This window comes from Acanthochromis polyacanthus, chromosome 3, assembly GCF_021347895.1.
Source record: "Acanthochromis polyacanthus isolate Apoly-LR-REF ecotype Palm Island chromosome 3, KAUST_Apoly_ChrSc, whole genome shotgun sequence".
Taxonomy (NCBI): domain Eukaryota; kingdom Metazoa; phylum Chordata; class Actinopteri; family Pomacentridae; genus Acanthochromis; species Acanthochromis polyacanthus.
The window spans coordinates 28992634-29015791 of NC_067115.1; the positions used below are offsets into that span (position 1 = coordinate 28992634).

The window sequence follows — 23158 nt, forward strand, 5'->3', positions numbered from 1 at the left end:
TCATTCTTCTACCAGCCCCTTATTGCACAGAGTTGGTCTGTTCTGTCTGTGTTACAGTGGGTTTCCTCTGACAACTCTGACTTCCTCCCACAGTCCAGAGACATGCAAAGTGTGTTAAACCGGAGACTGGATGTGGTACATGCAGACATTTGCGGACAAAACTGTTGACTTTCGCTTGAATTTTTTAAAATAACCTTTTTAACATGTAGTCATGCCTCAGTTGTTTTGGTTTTCTCTGATGCTTGTGGCTGGAAAAGAGAGCTGTGTCCTGTTTTCTTGTCCTTCATGTGTGCCTGTGGATAAGAAACCTTGATGTAAGGAAGTGATTTGTCTTTTTTTCTGTGTACTGGACTGCACTGGTTTGTAACGCTTGAATAACCAATCTGATTTATTATTGTAAGTCAACCGTACTTCAGACTGTTGAAATGTTTGACTGGTTGCTTTAGAAACATATTTCTTAGAATACAGTATTTAAACTGTACTTTAAAAGAGAACCAAAACATCATTGACAAGAGCACAAAATTTAGCTGCAAATTAATGACAAATCTTGAAAACTTCTACAGTTAGACCAACAAATGGACTGGTGGGCGTCTTTGCTATGTGAGTCGTGTCACACTTTCCGGTTCGGACACAACAAAGCTCGTCCTGGCGGTCTCTCCATCTGTTTGTCTGTTTGAATCACCCCACAGCAAAGAGCTGTGCCTTTCAAAGGTCAGCGGAGGGCCAGTAAGTTTGTCAGGCCAATCAATGTCCTGCCGCTGTCAGGAGGACGTTCTGTTATGTAGTGAGGAGGGCAACCTAGTAGTGAACAGCACCCATCGCCTCCCTGGTGGGAGATCGTCGTTGTGTGTGGCTCTCTGTTAAAAATGGGGGAGTATCTTTTTCTAACTCTACATATAATCAATATTGTACAGAGGTATTATTCAGAAAATCTGTGTGTGTCTGTGCGTGTGTTGTGCAGCTATTAACAGCGATGGGATCAAAGAACTGGTGTGTGACAAAGAGGACTGGTGTCTAATTCAAGGTCAATAGGGCCTGTGTGTCACTCCTTCACTTTCACGGAGGGGAGGGAGGAGGCATTATGTTCCTGTTGGTTACCACAGCAAACATGACATCCCTGCAGGAGCTCATATCAATTTGTAATTCAAGCCCCAGTCACAGCGAAAGATGTCAGCATGGGCTGCTTTTGCAAAATGACACTGCATTTGTCCAATGGCGTCATCACTTTCTGTCTTCACTTGTAGTTCTGTGATTAAACCGTTCTGTTTGACTCATGTTTATTCATGGTCATATTCTTCTATATGATGGATGGAAAATCCTTTTCTCACTAAAACTTTAAGCTTAATTGAAGCACATACAGTATGTATTTTTCCCCTGTATGTAGTTCCTTTCATAAGTCCCGTTTTAATTTAATTTGAGCATATGATCAGACAAAGATACTGTATGTCCTTTATTTCCCTCCTTCAGTGACCATCTAACTAATTTGCTAACACCAGCAGCACCTTCTCCTCATGCCAGTTCATCTTTTAATAGCTCTATTAATCTAATCGTCCACTAATTGGTCAAGATAGCCATTTCCCCAATGATTTTTATCATAGGGTAATTAAAGAGCCCAGGAAAACCTGCTGAAATCACAGTGTCTTGTTAAAATGGCTTGATTGACACATTGTCTGTGCTGTTATTTTTGTACATAACACCATTCAAACTACTTAAATATAGCAATTTAAAAAAAAAAAAAATCCTGATCCGTCACCTATTAATAAAATGCCATGAAAAATGCCAGTGACTGATAAATCTTTAATATAAAAATTGTACAAGAATTCTGATACAAATTACAAGAGGTATTTGGACAAAATATGAATAAAATTCCATTTACATCCCAAAACCCTTATGCATTTTATGCAAAAACCATAGACAGTTATGATACAGAAACAAATACAAGAAAGGGTAAAAAGAAAGGGGGGAAAAAAGAGTCTCTTAAAAAGGATCGTTTTTTTTCCTTCTGTCTGCAAATGGGGAATACCTCTTAGGGTAACATACAGTATTCATGAGGCTTCCAAATCACCATTTTGACACCAAAGTGACGCAAGCTCCTTTTGCTCTGTTTGTTCTTTGCAGTGCGACTATGTAGCCATGCAACGCTGTCGAAGTGCCAGTGATGTAACACGGGCTTTTTAAGACACGGACACAAATGCATCGAATACACAAAAAACACAAGTGAAAATAAAAATCTAAATTTACCAGCTCTCCAAGCTATTTATACTTTAAGACTGTAAAATATATTTGAAAATACAATGGAAAACATTTTATGAATTTACAGCATCATTTTTTTTTCAGGATCATTGACATTTCACAGGTTCCAGTTCAAATTAACGAGGGCATTCTTTTTCGAACGTAAGACTCGTGACTGAAGCATCTATACAAACCCACATGTGTGTATTTTTCGTCTATCTGCATATTTCTAGTGACGTCTCATCAAACATTTTCACCTCACGTTGTTCCATGAGCTACATTAACTGGACAGTTTGCATGCAGTGTCACCTCTCATCCTCTCTGCCTACACCTCACTCACTCACACTGTGACATGAACAAAATGGACAGCGATTAACAGGTCAGGCGTTTCAGCCGTTTGCCTTCCCTTTCCCCCGTCAGTGTGCTATGCAGGATTGCAGAATAATTGATGGCTGACGCTGGTCTAATCAAATATTTAAGATTCACTCCAGTGGTCTGGGCCAGTGAGGTGCTCTAAGCGACATGCACGGTCACTAGGTAGCACAATGCCTCTGGACCCTTATGGTTGGAGAATTTAGGAGTGCGTGGATCGGAGGCTTTCTCAGAAGAGAGGGAAAATCGGTGGTCATTTCTCAGAGGGGAAAAGAGTCCAGAGGAGAGGGGTGGAAATGTGAGGGGTGGCTCGATCGCTCTCCAACAGGCAATCAAGAAAAAGCTGGGGATAAGTCCCGGGGAGTCCTAGCTCTGCTGCTTTCTCACTCTCTCCTCAGCCTCACTTCCTCTCTTTTTCCCCTGCATTGTTAAGTGACTGCTGCAAGACTGTGGCCAGACCGCGTTCTAAACCCAATCCCCTTACCCCATTCCTCCCTTCTCCCGTCTCTCTCGGCCGTCTCCCTACTCATGGACAGTCATTTGCCAGGACTCTGAGAGCGCCTGAAGGGAGGTAGTAGAAAGGCGTTTTAAGGGTACCTCTTCTATGATATTCAGTTTTCTGTCTGGAACATGCCAGTACACAAGACAGGCCATGCTCTGCAGCTGCTACTTGAGAAATGGACAGTAAAGAACAGAACATAAGGAATGTGTTGGTTGGGAGAAAAAAAAAAAGTCTGAAAACTTAGCATTGCAACTGAGGTTATTGGCCAGAGCACACTTACATTAAGATAAGTTTTGATATTTTTGGTACATGCAGCTCTCTTCATTCTAGAGGGTTCAAATCAATCTGTGAGCTTGTTGACCTTTTTAATAGATTTTCTTCATTTAATCACTGGCCTCCTAAGCCAGAAAGTCTCAAATCATTAGCTGTTGAACAATTTTTAGAATAAAGTAGTAATAGTAAGAGCTTTTCTTGTCTTATTTAATTATAGCTCACGCCATTCTTTGCTATGGAATGCTTGCTTTCTATGTAGTGGATGCAGCTATGTGTTAATACTAAGAACTGAGTTTCATTTCCTGTGCTGAGAATATTTTCTCTGCCCCTGTCTTCTCCATCACTAGAGGTTAACAAGTCATCTAGGCCTTGTCATCCCTCTGAGTGTGTGCCACTCTTCTCTGTGTGCATGTGTGTTTGCATGGTTGTGTGTTAGAGAGACAGCTGTCAGCAGGGTTCCTGGAGTAGCACTTTTTTATTTCTGCCAGAGCGAGGGCCGGGGGGATTGAATGAGTGAATGAGGCAGCAAGCGCCTCAGTGAAACCCACTCCTGGGAGAAGGCAGGGGTTCCTGTACTCAATTTTCCCTTCACTTGGGATAAACAGGCAATTACCCATCCCTTTTTCCTATGCCATGGCCGTCCAGTGAACTTAAGCATACACTATTAGTGTGTGTCCCTGTAGGATCTGCGCTGTGGCGTGTGGAGGTGGTAAGTGAGTGGCGGGTTGAAGAAATGGGTAAGGCGGTTGTTAAATGACTGCGCTCTGACAGACAAAGAGAAAAACAGAGAAGTAAGAGAAAAAGAGTTGAACTGAATTACCAGCGACGCCGATTAAGAAGCGCATGTAGAAAATGAATAGATGAATTGAATTCAACTAAATTGAATGAGTCAAATTAAATTGTTCAGAGCGCACACTGGCTTTCCCTCTTTTTCTCCTTCTGTCAGTGTCACAGTCTTGTCAGCAGCCCTGGCGTCTGGCAGTGAAACGAAGTGACAAGTGAGTTATTAGACAGAAGAAGCTGGAATGGCGGGACGCCTCCAGGTAACAGAGAAGCAGCACATTTTTAATGATCGTTGCTGTCATCCTTTCCTCCCTAGTCAGCCTTCCACCTCCGCAACCTTTCCATCAGCCTCAGCTCTCTGTCTCACCCTCTTTATCTCTGAGAACAGAGAACTAAAAACTGCATGTGTCATATAGGTGGAGTCTTAAAAAAGACATGAAATATTTCAATTGAATAGGTCATGTCTGTATTGCAAAATGGCTTAAGTGTGAAATAAGTGGAACTCAACACTGTTATGGATGTAAGGTGTTGTGAATACTGTACAGCACACCACATAACACTGCATATTTTCCCACACTGTGTGTAGCACCAGTCAAGTAAGAGAAGATCTCCTTGTATAGTAACACATGGCATTGCTAATACATTGATAAACAAGTCAAACTGAGAACCAATCTCTATTCTTTTTTTTCTTTACAAAAAATTCTTATACCGGACAAAAAAAAAAAGAAAGAAAGAAAGAAATCTCCATGAAGATACATCACCCACTAATAAATACCCCTTCCCTCGGCTACTTTGCCCAGTTACTGGAAATATTTGTACCGTAAGACAGTTATGGACATGTTAAAAACCGCTGCAACCAACAGCCAGAAAAATGGCGACATTTTTATAGAGTATATTTGAAACCGACACTCAGCAATGGAAATATGCAAAATATCACAGCAAAGGTTTTAAGACTCAAGTGCATCATATTAATCCAACGGGGCTTGATTTAGGTACAATGTCACACTGAAAGAGCTTTTCTCAAGCAAACACTTATATTTTGGTCACAGTTGAAGGACTAGTTTAATCTTTTTTCTCTGCGGGAAAATCAGATTTCATTAAGACGCCTTTCTTGACAACAAACACCAGTTTTTGCATTGATACCTTTGTTCGACAAAATAAATGCATGCTTTAGACAGATTAAACTGACTAAACCTCTGAAGAAGTTGTTGTGATTAGAACAAACATACACAAATTACTCCGGAAGCAAAAAGAGGAGGGGGGACTTCATCAATATTACCTCTTCTGTGTTTGCGAAACAGCAGTTCATATTTAGTCAGACCTGGGTTTGTTTTTAAGCAAGACACTTTGGAGACACTTTCTGAACACTTTTTGTTTAGCAATGGGGGGAAGATCTCAGTTTTGTTCTGGGAGGCGAGATGTTTTCTGTCGTGAAACTGTTTGAAACTGAGCACGTGCAAAAAGAAACTGGCACAAGTCTGCTGAAGGTACTGTCACTTCCCTTGGCGCTGTAGCCATCAATGACCCCAAACAACACCTAAACGCACCATTGCAAAAAAAAAAAAAATCCTCATTATCATAATATTACACATCCCCTTGTATAGATGCAAAGTGCAAAAACTGAATTGGTATACTGAAGCTCATAAACATAACAGACAAAAAAATCAATAGAAATACAGAGAATGATATCAGTGTAGGAGCCTAAAAAAGCATGCCGGCAACCTCTGAATATCTAACAAGTAGATAAAACAAGTCACATGATATTCTTTTTTTTCCCTAGGACTCAGCTTAAAACGTGTCTTTGAAGCTAACATAAATGAGTCAAGCTAGTAAGATGCTACCTCTTTCTTGCCTATAGCTGGAAGTATTGTACTGGACTGTAACATAAAACCATAAAGAGAGAAAAAAGAAGCAAACAACCATCAACACAACTCTTTTACACCAAAAGCCTCTTGGGACATTATTTACAAATGAAGCTGTCATGCTTTTGTAAGGGGTTCATTTAAAAGCTATCATTACACAAATACAACAAGAAGATTTTCTTTTTTTTTTTCTCAATACTATCGTTTCTGCAGGCAAAGTCACAAATAAGAGTTTGAATGAATTCTTTGGAGATGGACATAAACACAAAGTGGGGAGAAGTTAGAAAGGAAAAGATGGAGGAGCTTATGAAAAAAGAAACAACTGGAGTTTTGTTATAAAGCAAACTCCAGGCTGAAGAGTGTCATCCTGTTCTTCCAAAGAAGGAAAAGTCAAAGGACACAATAATAAACTGTATTTAGAGTCAATTAATTTCATAGATGGAGATTGAAATGTCTTGCAATGACTTACAGAGGATGGGCAGGAGACATACAGGCATTTAGCTTGTATTTGATGGCCTTGGGCTGGGGTTAAAAGCTAATTTGAGGAGGAATAAGAATGAGGAATGAAGGGAGGAGCGGCAGACTGACAGGAGGGCAGAGTAGTAAGTCATTCTTTAGTCTATTATTGTAGAGAAGGGCATGTTTTTATGGAGGTTGGGGTTTTGAGAGTGTCGGTTACGGCTGCGCACAGAGCTGAACACCATGTTGCAGCCGGGGATTTTGCACTTGTGCAGCTCTCGCAGGTGCACAGTCTTGTAGTGCACACGCAGGGTCCCTTTGTTGCTGTACATTTTGTGGCAGATGTTACAGAGGATCCCACTGCTGCTGCCATTACTGCCCCCAGTGGACGAAAGGAGGAACGGTGAGGAGGAAGGGTCCAAGCCCTCACCCCGTCCTCCTTTTAGTTCTCCAGTCTCATCCCGATGTCCCCCCTCAGCCTGCCCCTCGGCACGCTGGGAGTAGTCCTCTCCCTCGCTGTTGCCCTCCTCCTCCTCCTCCTCCTCCTCTCCCTCCTCCTCCAGGTCATCCAACAGGATGCCTTCATCGCTGCCCTCATCTGACTCATGTGAGGAGTGGACACTGCTGCCGGACTGGACACTGGATGTGGTGCTCAGGTCCAACACCATGTAGTCGTCTGGCTGGCCCCGGGAGAAGCCGTTGGTGTGGTAGTTTTTAAGGTGTTGGTTGAGAGGATGGTGGGGATACTCGTTGCTCATGGGGGAATGGGCATTGTGGTTCAGGCCGGCGGGCCCGAGGTTGGTGCCTCCGATGCCCATCCCGGCCATAGGGTCCAAGCCCATGTGGTGCCCCGCGTAGATCTTGGCCAGTATCTCGGCTCGCAGGTCCTTGGGCAGTGGCGTGAGTTGGGGGTCCAGGACAATGTCGTCCAGCTCTTTGGTCAGCAGTTTGCGGTGCAGGTTGATGTTGGAGCTGTGCCTAACGCAAGGAGACAGGTGTTAATCAGAATGCTCCCGATAGCCGCATTTTAGAAGCACATGTATTTGTACTTACAGTCAATTTATTTTTCATACTGACAAGTTATCTTACTTCAAGAAAATGGTACCAGGCTTTAAAGATTCAACATCTAAGACTCACTACATGTGTAATTATTGGTACAATCACTCCAGGTACAGAAACACTCACATGGAGAAAAATCCACCCAATAGCTCTCCCCAGAAAAAGTGCACTAACATAGCAACGAGAGAGAGCATCCTGCTAGTGTTTACCACTGTCAGCATGTCTGCACTGCACAGCCCTCAAATCCAATAGACTCTGACTCAATTAAATACTCCACCATATTGAATGGGAGTTTATCAATTGATTCGAGCTGTGGTAATGTGATAATCGAGGGGAACTGGATAGCATATTAGCACTAGGCCCTGACAGCATTATCGCATTCATTCCCTATCGGAGGTGGCTTAATCGAGCACCTCAATGAACATGTCTTTATGTAGCCCTGGATTTAATTAAGATGGGCATTTCTCCCAAACACAATGTGCTACAGTTGATCAAAGAAACTAAGTAACAAGTGCCATGCTTAAGCCAGGATACAGTTAGTGAGGATTTCAGTTAGCACACAAAGCCATGCTAAAGGATGCAAAGTGAAATGGACTTGGAAATCAAATTCTATGCCTTTTCGCTTCAATTTCACAGTTGCCAACGAAGGCTAAGACAGGGGGGGACCCATGGTACACTTGTCACAACAACACTGCATAACACAGAAAGGAAACTTAAGCAACCAATGACCAGAGTCAGATATGACATACACAAGGCCTGCTCCTCTCATCTCAGGTCAGCACTCAAATCAAATGAGAATAATATGCAAACACTCAGTGCCTTTAATGTGAAGGGTTTCCATGCAGGGAGGAGGGCACATGTGTGTGAAACAAAACAAAAATTTAAAAAAGAAAAGGGAAAAAAAGGTCATCCTTAGCAGGACGGGCAAAAATGGAGTCACAATGGATAGTAGAGCTTACCAGCAGTGGCAGGGTTGATGCAGTCAAAAAGGGTCCCTTTCCTTTAATTATTTACTTCCCTATCCGACATTGTCCTGCAAGAGGTAAAAATACATTCATTTGAGGGACCCTTTTCTGTGAACCAAGCAACCAGGAGCCCGTCCACTCGAGCATCGTCAGCATTGTGGGGAGAGAGCGTGGCAAATCGATTGGCCGTGGCTGTCACTGCATGTGTGTGTTTGCACGTTCTCATGTCTGTTTGTGTGTGCGAAAAACAGAAAATATACTACTTCCATATAGCGAGACTTCGATCAAAATCCTTTGTTCTTTTTTATCCTTTGATAGTACAATGGCACCCATATGGAGTTAACTTATGGATAAAATATGGGAGTCATGATTCAACGTCTGCAGCGCCGCATCCCTCTCTCTCAAAAACACGTGTAGATGCTTGGCTGGGAGAGACCGGACTGTTTCTATACAGTCAGAAATATGCCGTAATCAGTGATCAGTATTTGGGAAAATGGGTACATTTCCTGCAGGATCACTGACCAGCAAACTTGAGATGTGAAGGGGTGGGGAGCCACAGATTTGTTCAGTTAAACCTGAAGTTCAGGATGCTGTTGATGATGCTCAGGTAGGCAGGTCCTTTGCAACATGTCTCCATCTCTATAACAACACCTTCTCACTGCTAATAAGCTCTAAGTTAACCATGACTACCTATTAGAGTCAAACATGTTAAATATCATGCAGTAAGTAGCCTGCGGAATAGCTATAATAGCCATTTTAGATACGTAAAATGCACACCACATTGTTAAAAAAGTCACAGTATTTATAATCACAGTAACCACTAGAATTATTTTTATTCACAGAAATCTGCAAGCAAAATAAATTTCATCATCATTTGTAACCATTAGGAAATGATTTATTTACAGGAGCTGAAGAGAAAAAAAAAGAGAGCCCAGTTTATAGTCATTTGCACAAACATTGTATTTAACCCCAGTGTTTGCAGTGCCCTGTTGCCCTAAATAATCAAAGGAAGTCCGCTGAATTCACGCACAGCAGACGTAATGCCCTCCTCCCTTCATTTATCAGATTTAGACTTTCTGCCCCATTTCCCACTCCCCTCTATGCCTCCACCTCCATCACTCCTCTTCAGTGTGCTCTATCTTTCCTCCCCCAAACCCAGCTCCTCAGTTCCCCCTTCCTCCATTTCGAACCTCCCTGTTGGCCAGTAATGTGGCTGGCAAACCAATTTGACAGTCTCATCTTCGCCCAAAAGATGGGGGAGGCCTCCAGAGAGCCCATTTTTGACTGTGCAGAGGAGGCAGAGCGAGAGTGTGCCCGTCCCAATCGGCGTTAATCATCTTTAGGTTCGTCTGATGGCCCTTGCCCTTGCTTTTGTGTCAGCGCGTATGTGTGTGTATGTTGTCTAAATGACTCATAATGTGTAAATGAGATGGAAGGCTGAGTGGTATTAAACTGACACCAGCGGTTCTTTGTCTTTCCTGTCATTTGGGGTGTGTTATGAGGTTTTGGGTGTAAGTGGGAGGACAAGAGTTTCAGTAGCATTTATCACTCTCTGTCACTGTATTATCTCTGTTGCATTGTTTCAGCCTCTTGAACGGCACGAGGATGATTTTATGATCCTCGAGCAAACGAGTGAATAGAAATTAAATATGCGTTTGATGTCATATGAAAATCGTTTTGATTTAAATTAATTGAAATCACTCGCAGTGTTACAACTAGAATTCTGTTGATGGCAATGTGCGTGTACAAAAATCTCCTTTATTCTCCTCAAAATGAATCACAATCAACTGGGAGGGATAAACCGAAGGGATGTAATATTTCAAGTTTCTGTCTTTAATCCAGCAGATATTTTAAACATGGGTTGAGTGGCTTTTGCTGAGATATTCTCTCTATGAGCAGCATGCCCTTTGTTTATAAGAGACAAACTGCGAGCCGATTGTGGAGCAGCGGAGCCGGGCCCACATGCCGTGAGGGGACTGAGGGAAAAGGAGGGAGACAGCGAGAGGAAGGGGAGAGGAGGAAAGAGACTCTCCAACATAATTAACCTTCACTCTCTCCGTTTGCAGTGGCCCATGCAGGGACCACGGGCTGCACACGGCTGCACCATGGGAACGTCGAAGAGGGAGGTCACCTGCTCGCTGCGGCGACATAGAAGGAGCGGGTTAAAATGCTGGGGTGAAGGTTACAAATAAAAGAATCATAGGCTGATAAAAATAAGACGAGCAAGGCTTGCCACCAGTTTAAAAATTATGATTAACAAGGCTAATAATGGCGATGATGACTGGCACGCTCTTTTCCAGCAGTTAATCATGCAGCTTCTTCAACACTTGTGCCGACGCTGCTCACTCCCCACAATAAATATGCAATCATTTACCTCCGTGCAGCAGGCGGCCAGGAGGCTGGGAGAAAACACCCCACTGTAAAACCACGCACACACATTTATCTTGCTCTGTTCTACACTCAGAACCAGACACGTTACATGCTCGCTCAAGGACACGTTAAATTATCCTTTTCCCTATGACTGTGTGAGCATGCACAGCGTCCATGTGCACAGATGTTTAGATGTGTTTGAGATCTGCTGTTTATTCTGCAGTGCGGGGACCCGACTGATACTTTTTCCTTGGTAAATACATTTACAGTATTCCAACAGTGGCATCGGCTCTTGGTTGTTTTCCTCTGTGGATCAAATGGGCTCCTCTCAGTTTTCTTCTTTACTTTGATACACAAACTTTTGATGCTGGTTTCTGATGGTTTTCTTCAACACCATTAGCTCGCACTAGAACACAGGTGTGATCCATTAAAAATCAGCCATTTCCTGCTGCAATAGTCATCAACCACATTAACGGTGTATAGACTGTATTATTTATGATTAATTTCATGTTATCTTCATTTAAAAAATGCTTTTCTTTCAAAAATAAGGACATTTCTAAATGACGCTAAACTGTTAAACGGTAGTGTATAAATATATAATATGTATCGATATGCAGAGGACTTTCCTGTTGCTTAATGTCTTAACGTCAGCAGCTGTTTGGGAAGTCTGCTTTAACATATATTAATCAGCTGCAAAAACAAAAATAAATAACCAATGATTAACTTTCCTTTTTTAAAATCTACTCTGTTTGTTAATTTAACGGTTCTTGTTCCTCTGCGTTAAGTAATAATAAGCATTTTATTAATTCTCTATATCTGAGGTGAACCACTGGAAAGAGCTACTTATTAATTGTGACGGCCAACACTGTCTGCAAATCCAATTAAGAAAAATAATACAGTTTGACTTATCAAATTTACTACTGATAAACACTCAAAACACTGTTTGTGCAGATGCAGATAAATTTGTACATGTAGTTTCTTAATCTTATCAGGGAAAACGCTCTGATGAAAACAACTAAATTATATTCTCGTTTTATTGCTACCATTACGCTCAAACGTACATTATGCCATTAGAGGATTATCAGGGGACAGATCTGATGAGAGCACGGCTTGTGTATTGACTCCTCTCAAAGCCCGAGGATTTCTCGAGCTATGCAGTGCTCTTCTTTCTGTTGTCTTGTTCCCTGTTTGAACCTGTGGCACAGTAATGTGTCCCATATGCTATCAGGAAAAATATGGAAACAATAGTGTGCTTAGGTCTTACCCACCCAGAGCTATACTGTGCACTGCTGGCTTAAAGAAGCATTGTTTTTCCTAGAAGCTCGTCCCTTCGTGCAACAAAGTTATCTCTGTCTCCCATATGCTCTGCCACATTCTGCCTTTGAATGGCATTTATATGCTGGTGTTTCTCATCACTGGAGTCAAACTGTCACACACATGCACGCATCCAAGCTGACACAGGAAGAGAGGAAGCACACGGAAGAGTTCATGTTGAGGTGTTGTCCTTTTTCTGTGCAATATGGTCAAATCTGTGAACTTTCTGTGTCTGTCTGCAGCGACCCACTTGGCTGCATATTTGTGAAAAGTCACCTTCCCCACCCCAACTTTCTACCTTTTCTTTTTTGGTGATATTTCCCCCCTCACTTTATGTTATCATTTGGTTCAGAGTTTTGTGTGAACCATTATGGGGTTGTGAAAGCAGATTTCAGTGTGAAGGGATTAAATTACAAAACGGACCAAAAAAAATAAAAAATAGGACAGCTGTAGAAATTTAACATTCAGATTCATGGAATCCATCATAGCACCAATAAAAATCTGAGCAATATCTGCATATTACTGTTGACCCTTAACTGGGCTAGTTTCAGGAATTGATATTTACTCTTAACTCTTAGTTACCAGTAAAATCTTTTCTCATGTTAAAATCCCCAATAAATGTGTTCTAATCATAAGTTAATTATTTTTTATCTGTTAACCTTTTAACAGCATTAAGAGGATAGTTACAAAGAGACACAAACAAGTACTTTTCTTGTTTCTCTGTTGTGTGCATCAGTGTGTATGTACGTGTGAGTGAATGTGTGAAAGTGCTTGTACGAGTGTGTGCCTGCACATGTTGCACAGCAGAGTGGTCCTGCCTTAGGCATTTACTATTCCTAAGGCCTTGTCATAAGAAGAGAGCGAACCCACTCACTGGTGGCAGTACACCACACTGAGGCATTGCATGCTACTAAAACACTTTCTGTCATCTTGCTGCTCTCGGCACAGCTGTGTCAGCCGAGCAGCAGGGTTGCACCTTCACGGACACTAACTTGTCTCCTGCTCTGCTCCCCCTGCTCTTCCCTCACGTTTATTCTAATGGAGTCCCAGAATTACCTGCTGTATTTACATGCTGCTAATGAACAAACAGTGCGAAGAACAGATGCCACAAAACCAACAAATGTAGTAAAAGGCTTCAGATAGAAAAGGAGCAGGGACTTTGGCAGAAGAAGACAGTAGTGGTAAAAGAAGAGATGGGTGTGTGTCATAAGATAAAATGCTGATGAAAAAATGTGTATTAATCACTCTGGAAAGAATCCCCTCCCCAACTGCAGTAAAGTTGCAACTGGTCCCTTACTTAAAGGGCCATTTTTCATTAATGTTGCAAAAGAATTTCTTTTTAGCTCTATTCCTATTAAAGAACAAGTATTTAGTATTAGTAAGTGTTATGTAAAGGATTTTTTTTTTTAATCAGAGGTGTATGTGAAAACACACATGGTACTGTAATACTTAAAATGCTGGGTGTCTTTGAGGGGCAGAAAATATTTCACAGTTTTCATTCAAAGACTGAATCACTTGGTGAAGTGACCATCTTTGGTTGCACGAATAGCAAGGAAATATGATTTTGTTTCAACACAAGTAAATATTCACACACACACAACTCTTATGTGTAATGGATAATCCATGTATCTAGATATTTAGTGTTGTGGAAAAAAAACTTATCATTATGCATGTTTGAATTTAAAAGTCACTCTCAGAATGAATCAAATATTTGTTATCTCTTAGTCTGTCCAAACCCAGGACACCTGTGATGCCATGTACCTCCAGCATTTGTTGTTGCATCAACCTGCTACCAGGTGTGCTACAGCATATATATATTCCAAAGTGAGTGTGTGGGACTGATATGTGCTAACAAGCCCAGGTGTATAGAGCTAGCCTCACCTTTTAATGCGCTAATGAATGCAGTGGTTTGACAAACCGCTGTCTATGTTAATGTATGCGCCTTCATCTCCCTGTGACAAGGTGAGGTGATAAGGGCAGGTAAACAACACACAGCAGCTTGAGGGTTGATGGGTATGTACAAGTGCTTGTTGAAATGTGTGTGTATGTATTTCTCGTCAAGGCATCCTACTTTTCTAAAGTTTGATTTGACACAGCAGATGTCTCTGAATCATTTTAGTTTTCAGTAAGCTAACGGAAGTTAAGTGATAGTCTATCCAGACAAACGTTGTGCACTAATGAACTGTGGCAGATAAAGTTTCATGATTTTAATAACATGGAATGTAAAGGCATTTTTACCACAAAAATAGGGGTATATCTACCATAGATTTTATTTTAAAAAGTTAGATCTCTATAAAACAAAAAAATATTAGATTTTGTAGGCATTATCCATTATCTAAATGACCATAATAGGTTATAAAAATTGAAACAAACCTACCTGCGACTGTCGCAGTTACATTTGAATAAAATGGTTACATTACAAAGTTCTAGCACTGACCTGTCTCGGCTCCGCCGGGAAGGGAAAGCGGCGTTGCAGCCAGCCACAGTGCACACATGCATCTCTTTGAGGTGCACATTCTTGTAGTGCAGTTTCATGCTATAGGAGCTCTTGAAGCTTTTCTTACAAACATAGCAGATCTTGGGGTCAGGACTGGAACATGGATCTCCCTCTGGTGATTGAGAAGAAGGAAATTTGGGTGGGCTGGCACCGTAGCCCATTGAAGAGATGAAGCTCTCATGCAGAGCAGCCATGCTCGCAGCAGCAGCAGCAGCTGCTGCCATTCCTCCATTGTATAGGCCATACTGGCCCATACAGAACATGTCGTAAGTTGGATCATTGAGTTCTTCCTTGATCTTGATTGGGGGCTGGTGATGGGAGGGTGAGGAATGGCCTTTTCCATCCATTTCCTTTCTCAAATGAGCTTCCTCACTACCCTCATTGTCTTGTTCCTTGTCCAGACTCCTCCTGCCGTGTTTTTGGTGTTCCTCCACATCCATCAGCTCATCTCGGTAGAACATCTTGGAATCAGAGGTTTCGGACTCATTCTCAAAGTCTCTCTCATGGTCCTGATCCTCAGAGGTAAAGCTGTCCATACATCGGAGCTCAGAGGCTCCACCTCTGCTGTCACTACCAGTCCCTTCCCGGCATTCATCTTCACTCTGTCTCATCATTCCTCTCAGAGCTAAGCCAGGGCTCATCTCGTCCTGGGAAGGGGATTGCTGCCCACTACCACCACCACTGTGGTTTCTGCCACCACTACCACTGTTGTTGTTGCTGTTACAGTTTCCATTAATTTTGACATTGTTGTGCAGGAGAGACGATTGGTGATGGTGGTGATTATGGTGGATGTTGTCATCATCGTCCTCATCTTTGTCTTCAAATTCATCTGCTACGTCAATCACTTCCTTCTCAATCTTAACTGGCATGCTAGATTTACGAGGCTTCTTTTTGGGAGTGGGGTCACTGCTGCCAGTGTTGAGGTCCTGATTGGCACTAGGTGTAGGTAAGCGGTGGGACATGTGCCCTGCCTCTGACAAATGAACATTATTGTGTGAAGCCACAGCTGCAGCAGCCAGGATCTGTTGTTGCTGGTCCATCAGGGTGGTGCTGTTGGTGGTGGTGGGCATGATAGGACTGGTGGGCAGTGACACGGGAGGACTGACGAGGTCCGCAGGGGACAGTAATGTTCGGTAGAAGGGGGGCACTGGCTGGACTGGCTGTACTGACTTCAGGGAGGGGAATACAAGTGGACTTTGCAGGGGAGACTGAAGCATAGGGTCTACTGGTGGAGTAGTGAAACCCAGTGGCGGTCTTCCAGGGCTGGTGAGAGTAAAACCACCATTCTTGGTGCTTGAGATGACAGGTGTACCAGGGGTTGAATTGGCCCGGATGAGGTCCTTGTCGCGGTTATTGCGCAGCATGGGCATGTGCAACCGTGGATTGGGATTGGCACTGTGGCGGTTGCGACTGCGTAGTGAGCTGAAGACCATATTGCAACCCTCAATGGTGCAACGATGTTTTATCTTCAGGTGTACAGCATTATAGTGTATCTTAAGTGTGCCTTTATCATAAAAGGTTTTCCCACAAGAGTTGCAACACACACGACCCTTCCGTGAGGTGGCTCCCATGCGGCGCATACGATGCATTTTGGAGGAAAAGGAAGGATGGGTAATGGTTTTCGACTGTTCGTCCTTTACAAAGTGGTGGTGGACCTGGTGATCACTCAAGCTGTTTGGTTGCTGAGGTTGATTTTGAGACTGCTGTTGGCCCTGCTGCTGTTGCTGCTGAAGCTGTGTCTGCTGTTGCTGCTGTTGAGCCTGCTGGGTGGAAGGGGTTGGAGAGATGGGTGACGCCCTGTTGTTGGGTTCCTGCTTGGGTTCAGTGTTGTTCATGCTTCCCAGTGCTCCACGACTAGGGCTCTGACCTGTGCGGAAGGGTGATAGGGACACTTCTGATTCACTGGTTTCCACTTGTTCTCCTTGGTTTGGCAGACTGGGCTCCCGGAGCCTGAGAGCAGACTGCTCCATAGGGAGGCCATTGGGGGCAAGCCAAGCATGGGGGCAGAGACTGGGTTAATGTACTGGAAAGGCAGGAGGAAGGCTAAGCTGTTGGGGATATTCTCAAAATGGTGAATGCTGGATGGGCTACTGTTTTCCAGATGTGTCAGGAGCCCTGGGCTGCGGGTCCTGTTGTTACTCTCAATGAATGTCCTAATCCCGGAGTCTGTCTTGGAAGAGGGAACTGTAACTGCCTGACCTTCCTTCTCCTGAATGGCCATCAGCTCCACAATGGACTTAGTCTCACCAAAGCGCAGGAATTGCTGCAGGGTGATGATCTCCTCTTCTCGGGACATGATGGTCCAGCGGTCCAGCACCTTGCCTGCAGCATCCTAGATGCCCCAGAAGAGACAAGAGAGAAGACAAAAATACAAACCTTTATTGATTGTGCATAATCAGTGTGGTCAAAGGAGAAGACAGAGTAGGGGTTAGTTTGTAAAGGTCTGCTTTTCTGCTCATAAAATTCAGATGCCCCTGGAGCGCCAAGTAAATAACAAAGCTTTGTCAAACGTGCCTCCCTTCCACTGTCCGGCCTTTCCATCCACTCTTTACACATTCATTTTTTTCTGTAAAGCGTCCCTGTAAATGTAACCATTAACATGCAGACATGAGAGCTTAATTGAGACATAAGCAAACAAATCTCGGGTCTCTGTGACTTCAAACATTGTAGGGATGTTAATCTGACAATAACAGCTTTATGAGGGATGTGAACTCTTGCTGGGACTCCCTCTGTACACAAACCGTACCTAGGGATATTTACAAAACAGTGTGAGCCAGAGAAAAAAATGCCAAAAGAAATAATAGAATAATTAATATAAGCCAGCAACTGTACCTTGCTTTGCTGGCATTTTTCTTAGTCTATCTCTGAGGCAGTGAAATGCTTAAGGGAGGACACCGTGTATATATGGTATTGGACATTCAAAGAGAGAAGAGAAAATCTCATGTTTATTGAAGGTTGTGTTTAAGAATGCCTAAATAGAGGTTCTGTTCCTTTGTATTTAGAAGAACTGATATTTATCATGATTAGATATTTGTGACATCTAAAGGATATATAACGTGCTACTTTACAAATGAATCATATCAGTATGTCAATGAGGTTTAAAGAATGCACACCCCTTTTCACCTTAAATATAATAATAAATCACTTTACAATAACCACTTTATTTGGGACACGGTCAACTGATGATACACTTTCAGTTGATAGCAGCTTCCCATGAAAAGGGCAGGAATCTAAAATAACACATTTTAACAACAGATGACTTATTATAACCCTCAGCATTTCTATTTTCATGTGTTTGTTTCGAGGCTTTGGAGTGATGAGAAACATGTTTCCATCCCAAGATACCAGAACTACTCACTGGGAATCGGGCATTATTCCAAATAGAGCACTTTGCTTGGCTAGTGTCTTTCGGAGATGTGCTATTAACGGCTAAAGAATAAGAAAGTTACTCCATGCAAATGTGCACACAGTCAAACATCAAGAGATGGAAAGGGATTCTGGGAGAGGAATCTGGGCACATTTTCAGAATTCACTTTGTGGTTTAGCTACTAAGGTTGAGGCACTGAAAGTTTGATCCACTACTTTTGTCTTCTTCTGTGAACCCACCTGTCTTTCTACTTCTTAGCACTGATGATAAAAAGGATCAAAATGATATCTCTTTCGTCGCTATAGTTTTTACATGAGCTGGTATGGGGTATTTGTGTCAACAAGATGGAAACAGACAAGAGAGGGAGACAGAGTAAATAGTACAGTTAACACACAGACTCCTGGGGGACCAGACGCAAGCGACATCAAGGGAGTAACACAAGTGATGACAATTAGTCACACTGAAATGGTAACATTTCTTATATGCTGCTAGCTACTGGCATCTATAAAAGATAAATGGCAACTCTGTTGAGTAAAAAGCTGTAAAAACCAACATCACAAAGCACAAAGGGCCTGTAAGGAGAAAACAGAAGATAAATGTTTAAAGAGAGACAGCAAAAGAGAGAGAGTACGGGAGAGACACAGAGGAAGAAGAGCAGAAGCACAGAGAAAATAAAAGTGTGAGTGGTTTCACATCATGCCCTCAGATATACTGGAGAAATAGATTCTTCTGAGACGAAACATCAATAGTCACTGGGGTATTTGTTGTTAAATATACATTAAAAAACATTTTACACTTTCATTCTGTGTGCGCTCTGGAGTTTTAGCCTGGAGGTATGACTTTAAATTCTAGCCTGGACACTATTATTTCATACTGCTTGGCCATCTGGGCATTAGTACTTCCATTTGATTTAATTGAAACAAAAAATGAAAGCAAATTACAAAGTGAATCTTTAAATAGTTCCACAACCAGAATACTTCTTAAGAAATTGTAGTTCTAAGAAGTGCAGCTGTCTTTTCATATTTTCATGTGACAAAAAAAGATTAATTTGTGTTACACATTTTAATACACTAAGGTAGCCTAGAGTTCCAATGCTAAATAGAGGCAGGGAAGATTATAAATGCAGTTTAAGTGCTTTAATCTTACGAATCATATCTCTGTTTCATAAGCAGTAAATACAGAAAGATTATTTGCATTTTATGGACTACTCGGTCGTGTTTAATTAAATTTAAGTCAGCTTAAAATATCTTAATATAAGTTTCATATCTGTCCCACTTTGATGTTCAGTTTAAGATCAAAATAAGATTCATTAGAACTGCACGCCCCCTAAAAGGAGGTAATTTTAATGTAAGGTCCATTATTAAATGCTAGAGAATAGTCTCAAGCTACAAAGTGATATCACAAAATACCACCACAGAAGCTTTGCAGATTTTTCATAATCACAATGAGAACAAGATGCAGTTATCTAAAGCTTACTGACTGAGGAAAACAGGGTTTAGACATTTATTTTATCCTCTGCTCATCCAGCCCTGTGCCTTCACTTCCCCACTCATGAAGTCAAACAAAAGCCAAAACACAATGACACAGGCCAAACTGCAACCCATTAGTGTTAGGAAGGGCCAGCCAGCTGTCAGAACAGGTCAGCAGTTCTGCTATGCACTGGACCTTGTCTGAGAGGAGCCTATCCAAGCACTCCTTGTTCACTGGTCAATTGAGTTTTGGAGGCCAGTCAACAAGCGTTTGGGCTGGGGTCACGTTTAGAGCAGAGAATCAACACAAATTCAAAAATGCAGCAAAACTGTCCAGAGGAGGATGTGAGAGGACAAACTTGATTAGAGTTCAGGCCATGTGGAAACTACTACTGTGTTTTTTTAGCCAAGAAGCCTTTCAATTTGTTTCCTAAAAGCCACTGCAGTACCTAATTTCTAACAACTATCGTTTGCAAATATCACTTTACAGTAGTAATGTAAAGTTCTAGATGAAAATTTTAATGCTACATAAGCCCCGTATCACTAATAAACATCTGCAAGCATTGTATTAAAATGAGCATTTAAAGTGTGTCGATGCACGTTTGCAGACAAACACAGGCCTCTACAGTCCTTACTACAGTAAGTCTCACAACTCCACTCCCCTGCATTAGCCTTCTGATGCTGTGAGAGAAACAAATATGCCATTAGAAGCACTTTTACAAGTAGGCACTCATCTTCCAATTAGCTTAATGTGGCCCTCTTCCCCCTATATTTTCCAGGCCTGCCCCACCTCTTCTTGTACACTCCCTCCAGTAAAATCTCATTAATCCACCCCTCCCCCATCTCCCCTAGTGCTATGACATATTAGTCTGTCATTATGCATCCCAGAGTCCTTTAAACAATGCAGCTAAACCTCTGTTTGCCAGGTTAATGACTATTAGCCAATAATTACAGCAGAGAGACGATGGGGGTACCCACTTTATCTGGTGGACAGCTTCTGCTGTTAGTTTATTTTATCTGCCTGCCTCCGTGTCTCTCAGAATTAATCTACCAACGGCTGTATTTATTCATCTCTCCACCGCTGCATTGCATTCTTAATTCATGGCTGTCTCTAATACTGTGGTGCTGGGGGTTGTGTAGTGGGTGTGTAGCAGGGTATCCACCTTGCGGATTGCTGACAATGAGGATGAGCAAATGATGGCCTTGTCATGGGCCAGGGTACCACTGTCAGTTAAAACAAATCAGGCAATTATGCAATTAGCAGGTTATGTGCTGTGCTGTATTAAGAGCCGGGGTGTGCAGCATTGTTAGGCTGCGCCGTGTGCGTTACGGATTAACAGCTTAACATGTATATGCTTTTCACTAATCATCACCTATCATATTCAGTGAATTGGTCTTTTTGGAAAGCAGGAGAGAGAGGTGCAAAAAAAGGGAAGAATGTTACACGAGCGCACAGTATTGATTTGTCTTCTTATACTGTGATTCAAATGAGTGATCTCTTACCCTGCTAGAGCACATTATGTGCACAGTCTGTACAGGGTGATGGCTTACAGTGGTTCCACATGAACATAAGAGGAACTCATGACCATAAAACAATTCACTTGCAATATGAAGGATCAGTTCTCACAATGGCAAAGCGAACCATGGGAACCACATTGATTCACCAATCACCTTGCAGTGAATGTGATCTCCAGTAAGCCTCCAGGGAACCCCCATTGATCTCCAGTCCTGCTTTCAGATCCAGTTCCTTAAAAAAAACCTGCTCTATTCCTGTGCTCGCCACTTCAAGGGAGGTTAAGCAGAAGTTCCTTGTGATCTGAGAAGGTCTTGAACCTTGATGCTTCCTTTTCCATATTCTGTTTCTCTCCCCACCCCGTATTGGGCTGTATGAATAATGCAGAGGATCTAGTGGCGAGGGGTGCCATGGGGGATGGGTTCACGCAAAGCCCACTGCCTGAAGCCATCACATCAGAGGGCAAGAGCTCCCAGGACACAGGCCGCTCCCCCATTGGCTCCCCAGTGGCAGGTCAGAGGTCATGTGTGAACAACCATCTCTACTTTTTCCCCTGTGATGGGCCACAGGGAAATCAGTAGCTGCATCCAGACGTGGGTGGAGGACATTTGAAAGAATCATAGAGGCTGAAATTTGCTTTCTGTGATCTTGGTAAATTCCTCCTTTATGCTCTGCACATCAAAATAATTTGTTTTGGATGCGACTGTGCATGCACCTTGGATATTTTCTAAACTGCAGAAGTATTAACACGTATCTTCTGACAAGTTGACAATCTACTGTATGCAGATGTATAATCAGCAAAACAACAATAAAAACATGCCCTATCATTAAAGACAGACAAAACAGTATCCGCGTGGACCAGTCATTAACAGCTGTTGTCAGTTTGTGGTTGCTTCTTACACTGACAGACGTTTCGCAAATTAGACGATCATGTAGTGAATCGTTTATTTTGAAATATGTACAGTATCGTGTGGTTTACAGCTGTCTTCTAATACACCAGATTGAAAAAATGTAACAAATAGCAGCCAAACAAACACACATTTTTATTCTAAAACTTTCCTATACTGTCTTTTTGGGATACTCTGGAGTGTTGTGCAAAGAACAGCTCATTGTTAGCAAATTATATATCAGCAGACAGCCCAGAGGCCTCCCTGATAATAGTTTGATTAAATGACAATTTGGAAGGAAAGGAGATACAGGGGATAAAAAAATAAATTGCTAATTTTGCAAACACTTATTCACATCCTTGCTTTTCCACTACAATATTTACAACCTTTAATTGTTGAAGAATGATTAACAGTAATTCAGCACTGATGGATTAAATTTAGCTGAGTGTAGCTGCACAGACTCTAAAGCTAAACATAAGGAAATCCTGTTTTTTATATAATGTCATCTCCTTCGTGGAAATACAGGTGATTCAATGAAGTCCAGACAGGACTCCCTGCTTCAAGTTATTTGCTGATTACAACTTGAAACAGATCCATTCAAGTTTGATTTTTGCTTTATCATTTAATTAACAACCATGCAAAGGACATTGCCTTGGTCAATATTATGCTCATCGCTAAAAGACTATTTGCGGGGCACCAGTGTGAGTAAATGTGAAGAGGCCACAGGGCTTATTTCACTATACCAGACACAATGATCAACCAACAGGCCACAAGATATCCTGCCTTCACCTCTCAACCTGATTTAACTCATGGCTTTGGTTAAAAATTCATGACTGTGTGTTAGTTGTTGCTAAGGGCACACTAATCGACTAGAGTGAGATTTATCGTGTAGTTGCAGACTGCGAGGATGGAGAGGGGAGTGAGGGGGGTTATTATAGAAGACTTTACCACAGACGGGTGAGTCAGAACCTGGCACATACCAGGTTCCAGGTGGCCTTTAGTAAACAGTTTCCATTTCTTTCCCCACTGACTTGTCTTTTTTCATTGTCTGTTTCTCAGAGCAAATCCGTCATTTTAGGTCACCTAACCGTTGATTCATGTAAGTCTCCTGACGTCCACCACCACCATCACTACCATTTTTGTTTAAAAGCTGTCCCTCAGCATCTTTAAAAAGTGGAAAGGACAGTACTTGGGCCACAGCCCAGCAGAGGTGCAGATGGGTCGGCACATGGAA

General features: G+C 42.3%; 1 protein-coding gene across 1 annotated transcript in view; it reads right to left on the reverse strand.

Annotated features, from left to right (window-relative positions):
* Positions 1 to 1783: 1783 nt before the first annotated feature.
* The window catches only part of bnc2 (basonuclin 2), a 96321-nt gene continuing 74946 nt past the window's right edge, over positions 1784 to 23158 (reverse strand). The window contains 3 exon segments of the mRNA XM_051945591.1: positions 1784 to 7461; positions 14629 to 16669; positions 16672 to 17020. Coding sequence (XP_051801551.1) covers positions 6639 to 7461; positions 14629 to 16669; positions 16672 to 17020 — 3213 coding nt within the window. The 3' untranslated portion in view covers positions 1784 to 6638.